The sequence below is a fragment of the Zosterops lateralis genome, assembly GCF_965231275.1.
Source record: "Zosterops lateralis genome assembly, chromosome: 6".
NCBI lineage: Eukaryota > Metazoa > Chordata > Aves > Passeriformes > Zosteropidae > Zosterops > Zosterops lateralis.
In genome coordinates, this window is record NC_139761.1 from 33,770,251 (window position 1) to 33,777,331 (window position 7,081).

The 7,081-nt window shown below is 59.2% G+C and overlaps 1 protein-coding gene across 1 annotated transcript; it reads right to left on the minus strand.

The window, feature by feature from the left end:
* Window positions 1-243: 243 nt before the first annotated feature.
* On the minus strand, window positions 244-3,837 carry ZFP36L1 (ZFP36 ring finger protein like 1). The gene is made up of 2 exons (XM_083864467.1): window positions 3,515-3,837; window positions 244-2,780 (listed from the first exon to the last, which is right to left on the minus strand). Exons 1-2 carry the CDS (start codon window positions 3,569-3,571, stop codon window positions 1,830-1,832), a joined length of 1,008 nt encoding a protein of 335 aa, XP_083720593.1. The 5' UTR covers window positions 3,572-3,837; the 3' UTR covers window positions 244-1,829.
* Window positions 3,838-7,081: the final 3,244 nt, after the last annotated feature.

The following is a 7,081-nucleotide window of genomic DNA, read 5'->3' on the forward strand; positions in this document are numbered from 1 at the left end:
CTGAGTGACTCAAGCGCTCAGAGACAGAGAAGGTTAGGGGTAGGTCACATCAGGTATTTGCTGCCACTGATCTGCTCCCAGGCACTTGCAGGGCTGAGCCACTGAATCAGTGAGGAATGGTGGAGGCATGCCTGGGCACACTGGGGGTACTTCAAGGGTCAAGAGAAGGGAAGCATCTGCATTTGTTGGGATTGTCTAAAACCAGCCCCTCAATTTTTACAAGTAAAACCAGCTCCACTGTCAGTTTCTTGAAAAAACTTGGGGTTTATTGATTTAAACTGCAAACAGTCATTACAAAAGAGATTCTCTTTTAAATAAACTCACACAAAGAGGAAGAAAAAGCATTGTAGCGAACAGTAACAGGGGGAAAAAAAATTACATTCATTATTCTCTTTGTGCCAGTCCCATTCACCTTGGCAAGGAAAACTCCAAACTTGGAATACAGAAATGCAAAGACAAACTGTATTTGGAATGTCTTCAGATAGGCACTTTGAGCCCAAGGCTTTTCTCCTTGAAGCATCTATACAATTAGAGGAAGAAAAAGGTCTTCCTTCCACGCTGTCTCGCAACATAGCCCAGGTATGTACATTCTAAAGCCCAGGTAGGCAAGACCCGGGAGAGGGGAAGAGAAGGAGAAGAGAAAAGGCAAAGATGCACAACAACTCCATTTGCAGTCCAACACAAAAAAAAAGGAGGAGGGAGTTCTAAAATAAATAATCCAAACACAGTTTTTGCATTTTTTTAAATTAATTTTTCATTTTTTAAAATAAAATAACCAAAAAAGTGTAAAGTTACAAAAAAATGTCATTGTAGTATAATATATTAAACTGTGGGGAAAAAAGGAAAAAAGACACTTCACAATCTTAAGATTAATATGGAAGATCATAATTTAAACATAAAAGAATATATTCTATGGATTCATCATCCCGATAAATATGAACAAAATTAAAAAGCAAAGGTTTCGGCAATAAATACGTTTTGATAAGTTAAATAAGCTTTTTATATTGTTGTGCAGTGACAAGCAAAATTTGCTCTCCAATTTCTGAAAAGTTATACAAAATTAAAAACCCAGAAAAAAAATAATAAAAAGCTCGGCGTGAGTGCTCTAAGATAGGTCTAAAGTACTCTAGAGCAAAACCATTAAAGCTATGTCTACTGGAACTTTGTTTACACGAACTTTTGTGTGTGTGGAATGACTTCTGCTGGCCCCACCCCTCTATTTCTTTATTTGTTTAAAGATGTCACATGTATATACGGGGAACTTTAGCACCAAAATCAAGTCTCTCATAGTCCATCTGGTTTTTTTTGCTTTTCTTTTGTTTTCTTCCTCCCAGTCGAAGTCCCACTCATGTTTACAATCTTTGTCCGTTCTCAGCTTTTCTTCCCGCAGACCTGAGCAGATCCAGGCAAGATTTAGTCTTGAAGGGGAGGGGAGAAAGAGGACTGGATGTTAACACTTGCCCACATGCCTGCAGCCCAGCAGAGACTGGCCAAGGAAGGGGACTGGGGGAGGGAGGGCGATGCAGTACATGGCCAGTGGAGGGAGCCGGATTCGGACATTTCCTGCACATCTGGAAGTGCACAGAGCTGCTGGTGCCCTCTGCAGCTGGAGAGGTAATACAGTCACAGTGAAAAAAAGTGTTAAAAGGCACTAATTTTGTAAACGTTATTGCTTCTCATCGTAATTTTGGCACTTAAGGTTAAGCCAGCGGGTATCAGGCAGGCAGGTGGACATGTTAACATCCAGCTCGGACTACTGAGGACAAGGTGGGGGGAGTTCAGCTTAACATTGTAATAGAGGTGGGGAGGGGCAAGAAGAAACCCCCAGATTAGTCGTCGGAGATGGAGAGTCTGCTGAAGATGGGAAGACGTCTTGAGGTGTCCAGGATAGGGGAATCTGAGCCGCTGTGGCTGCTGCTGGAGCTGCTCAGATAGCCCTCCTGGTCAGAGAGGGAGTCCTGAGGACTGGGCGGCGAGTCAAACATGTTGGGGGACTCGGACATGGGCCTGAACAAGAAGGCGGTGGGGGAAGTCCCGCTGGGCACCTGCACCCCCATGCTGGGGGCGAAGAGACTGACCAGCTCCTGGCTGGAGAAGGTGAAAGGGTTGCTGGCGCAGTCAGGCAAGGTGGGGGAGCCCAGCAGGTCGTCGGCGCTCAGCATGGGCGGCGGCGTGATGGAGGTGGGGCTGTCCAGCAGCCCGCTGGCAGCAGCGCTGGGGAAGCCGGCGAAGCTGAAGCTGTGCTGCAGGCGGGGCCTGTCGCCGAGGGCGGGCTCCCGGCCCCCCGCCACGGCGCGGCGCTCCTCCGCGTTGTGGATGAAGTGGCAGCGCGGCCCGTAGGGGCAGAAGCCGATGGTGTGGAAAGTGCGGCACAGCTCCGTCTTGTACTTGGGGTGGCGGGTGAGGCTCCGCAGCTCGTGGATGCCGTGGGCGAACTGGCACTTGTCGCCGTACTTGCAGGCGCCGTTCTCCTCGAAGGGGCGGCACAGCTCCGTCTTGTAGCGGCTGGAGTTGACCTGTCCCCCGGGCTGCTTCTGCTGCAGCAGGCGCTCGCCGCCCTCCGAGAAGGAGCGGTCCCGGAAGCGGCTCTCCCGGGGGCCCAGCATGGGAGCCGGCTCCCCTTTCAGGCTGCCCAGGAGCTGGTTCTGGTGAAACTTGGAGTTGGGCAGGGTGACCGAGTGCCTCCTAGGGAAACCCCCGCCCGCCGGGGTGCCCACCGCCTTCCTGTCCAGCAGGCACCCGCCGACACCCGAGGGGCTGTAATTCAACATCTTGTTGCTCTGCGGGGACAAAGCAAGGGCCGGTCACGTCACTGCCGCCACCACCACCACCTCTTCCAACACCATCCCCGAGAGCGCGGCGCCCGTGCTGCCCCGACGGCCCTGCCCGCCCCGTCCCGTCCCTCCGCGGACACCTCTGCCCCTCCCGCCCTCCCTCCCTCCCCGTCCTGGGCGCGGAGCGGCCCCGGAGCCAGCCCAGCGCCCCAAAACCCCGGGAGCGCTTCCCCGGGGCCGGCGGAGCGCGGGAAGGGAAGGGAAGGGAAGGGAAGGGAAGGGAAGGGAAGGGAAGGGAAGGGAAGGGAAGGGAAGGGAAGGGCAGCGCGGCCGGGGACAGAGAGAGAGAGAGAGACCGCCCGCCCGTCCATCCGCCCGCCCGCTGTTCCCCGCCCGGGCCCGCGGCAGCCCCGCCGAGCCGAGCCGAGCCGAGCCGTGCCCCGCCCGGGCGTGTTGCAGCGCGGCGGCCCCGCGGGCACGGGAAGGCTCGGCCCCCCCGCCGGCAGCGCGGGCGGCTCCCCCACCCCTCCTCCTCCTCCTCCTCCTCCTGCCGAGCGGCCGAGGCGGGAAAGGCGGGCGGGAGAGACCCCGAACCCGGGGTGGCCGCGCTCGCTGCCCGCCCCGCGCCCCCCGCTCCCGCCGGACCCGCTCACCAGCAGAAAGCGCAGCGGGGGGATGGGACGGGGGAAAGCCCGAACGCGAACCCTTAGGAAGTTAAACCCCCCCGGCGGCGGCCTTACCTTGCATAAAACTTCGCTCAAGTCGAAGATGTTGGGCGACACCAGGGCTGTGGACATGTTCGGCGAGCGAGGGGGGACGCGAGTGGGGCAGCGGCGCTCGGACACGAGGAGTCACGGCGTGGGTCAGGCACAGCCTCCAGCGCCCCTGCTCGCAGCCTCCCCCCGCCGCCACCGGCCCGCCCTGCCCTGCCCTGCCCGGCCCTGCCGCCCGCTCGCCGCTTACAGGGGGCTCGGGAAAGCTCAACTTATAAAGTTTGTGACTTACCCCCCGGGAGGAGGAGCCGGCGGCGGGAAAGGGGAGGAGGAGGAGGGGGAGGGGGGAGGGCAGGGTGATTGACACCGCGACTGAATCACCCGGCCGGGCGGGCAGGCCCAAAAAAAAAAAAACTTTCGGGAGGAAGGAGGTGGGGAGGGACAAGGGGGGGCAGGGTGGCGGGGGGAAAAGAAGGCAGAAGCGGCGGGCGGGTGGATGGCTGTGCCGTGCCGTGCCGTGCCGAGCCGTGCCGGGCCCGCCCTGCCCCGCGCTGTGCTGTGCCGTGCCGTGCCGTGCCGTGCCGTGCCGTGCCGTGCCGTGCCGTGCCGTGCCGGAGGGGCCGGTTGTGCGGCCGCCCCGAGTCAGACTCCGCGCGCCTCTGCGCGCGCGGCCGTTTGTGCTCGCGCGCTCCCGTGCGCGTGTGCCCGCGCGCGTGGGGCCACGTTGTGCGCGTGTATCCGCGTGCGTGCGCGCGTGCGCGCGTTCAGCTCGGCACAGATCTCTCTGCTCTCCGCCGGCGCGCGCTCTCCGCGCGGGGGGGGGGAGCGGCGGCCGCGCGCCCAACGGCCCCGCCGCGCGCGCGCTCCTTCCCGCGGGAACACGGCGGGCTGTGCCCCATCGGCTCTAAACACACTGAAACCTGGCAGGCTCCGGGAGGGGAAATAGCTCACATCCCCGAGCGATTTACGTTCTTAAAATGCCCTTTTAAAAGGGTGTTTGATCAATCCTGCCTTTTCTGCCAGTCCCCAGGACTCAACACTGTAAAACTTATTTATTTATTTATTTATTTATTTTTAATAAGGTCTCTAAGCAAGTAATCCGTTCCAGGTTTTAGTAAGCAAAGTATGATTCAATGATTCATAGTGATATCGGTACGGCAGAGACGAGGAGTGACAATGGTGGCAGTTTTTGTATAAAAATAAAAATGAGCCCAACTGTTGAAGGTTGTCAGTTCCAGGGCGCCTCAGTGCTCAGTTTCTGCCCAGATCTCCCCCTCTCGCCCCGCTGTAACTTCAGTGGGTGTTTTATCCCAGGCTGAGCGATGGCACCTGGGCCCTGTTCCCCCGCAGGCGGGCGAGGGGCCCTGCCCCTGACCCTGCCCCTGCACTGCCCCTGCCCCTGCCCCTGCACTGCCCCTGCACTGCCCCTTCCCCTGCCTCTGCCCCTGCACTGCCCCTGCACTGCCCCTTCCCCTGCACTGCCCCTGCACTGCCCCTGCACTGCCCCAGCCCCTGCACTGCCCCTGCACTGCCCCTGCACTGCCCCTGCCCCTGCACTGCCCCTGCCCCTGCCCCTGCACTGCCCCTGCCCCTGCACTGCCCCTGCACTGCCCCTGCCCCTGCCCCTGCACTGCCCCTGCCCCTGCACTGCCCCTGCACTGCCCCTGCACTGCCCCTGCCCCTGCACTGCCCCTGCCCCTGCCCCTGCACTGCCCCTGCCCCTGCACTGCCCCTGCACTGCCCCTGCACTGCCCCTACCCCTGCACTGCCCCTGCCCCTGCACTGCCCCTGCCCCTGCCCCTGCACTGCCCCTTCCCCTGCCCCAGCCCCTGCACTGCCCCTGCCCCTGCCCCTGCACTGCCCCTGCCCCTGCACTGCCCCTGCACTGCCCCTGCACTGCCCCTGCCCCTGCACTGCCCCTGCACTGCCCCTGCCCCTGCACTGCCCCTGCCCCTGCCCCTGCACTGCCCCTTCCCCTGCCCCAGCCCCTGCACTGCCCCTGCCCCTGCCCCTGCACTGCCCCTTCCCCTGCCCCAGCCCCTGCACTGCCCCTGCCCCTGCCCCTGCACTGCCCCTTCCCCTGCCCCAGCCCCTGCACTGCCCCTGCCCCTGCCCCTGCACTGCCCCTTCCCCTGCCCCAGCCCCTGCACTGCCCCTGCCCCTGCCCCTGCACTGCCCCTGCCCCTGCCCCTGCACTGCCCCTGCCCCTGCCCCGCAGGCTCTGCCCCTGCCCCTGCACTGCCCCTGCCCCTGCACTGCCCCTGCCCCTGCCCCTGCACTGCCCCTGCCCCTGCACTGCCCCTGCACTGCCCCTGCCCCGCAGGCTCTGCCCCTGCCCCTGCACTGCCCCTGCCCCTGCACTGCCCCTGCCCCTGCCCCTGCACTGCCCCTGCCCCTGCACTGCCCCTGCACTGCCCCTGCCCCGCAGGCTCTGCCCCTGCGCTGCACTCCGCCCTGGCGGGGAGAGCACAAACCCCCGCCTTGGGCTGCAGAGCGCTGACCCGAGCGGCCATCGCACCGACAACTTCAAACAAATGATCCACTTCCTCCTCTGTTTGCTTTGGAGTCGCGGCATCTGGACTTTGCGCTGGCGGCTGGTCTTTTTTCCCCTCCTTTGGTCTTCAAGAACAACCAAAATAACCAACCGAGAGAAATGCCCACAGGCTCGGGCTATTCCAGATTTTTTAAATGATCATTATTACTATTATTATTTACTTAAGGAGAGCAATCAGGTTCCTCGAATTTCCTTCTCTTTATAGTTTCCTTTTTTTTTTTCTCCCTCGCCTTAGCCAGAAGTGAGGAGTAGACAGGGGAGCAAACAGCCTATTATTTTCTGCAGTTGTTTACTCGTTCTGTAGATGGTGCTTGTTCCCAGGGCTCTGAGCCTCTCTATAATTAACCCATTTTAATTGTTAGTTAGAAACGTCATTTCGGGGACTTTCCAAGAGTTACCGAGAAAGCCAGCCGAGATAACTATTTCACTACCGAGTCGCTCCCAGCCTGGTTTTTGCCTTGTTCCTCCTGTCGTCCAGCCACGCCATGGGGCTGATATTTTGGGTTGCAGCAAGCCCCGGGCGGGTAGCCCCTCCACCAGCACAGCCTCTGCCTCTGCTGCTTTTGTGTTACTCGCTTGCGCCCTGTGCATTTATTTTGGAAACTTGGGGTTTAAGGCTGCACATTTCCGCGGATCAAGTGGCAAAGGCTGAAGCCGAGAAGGAATTTTTTTCCCACTGATTTAGCTTGGCAAAGCCCGGCTCTCCGTGGTGGTCTGCGTTGCATTGCCTGCGCACATGCTCAGCTCAGGAATTTAGCTGCTCACCCCACCTCGTGGCTAAAAGTCAGAGCCCTCCGGGCCAGAGTGGGAATTTGTGTGGGCATGAATTCACACCGAGCAGAGGAATGAAAAAACTGGAGCCTTATACCACCCGCCAGAGCCATGCCAGAACTTTGATAGATGCAAATTAATAAAGATAGGTAAATGAATAAATGAAAGTCAATTATTAAAGAAGATTACTGAGAAAGTGAATGAATGCAATGCCATGCTCACTGGCCTTCTTGTGTGATTCAGTCCATGCAGGCCCAGCGCATTCCAGT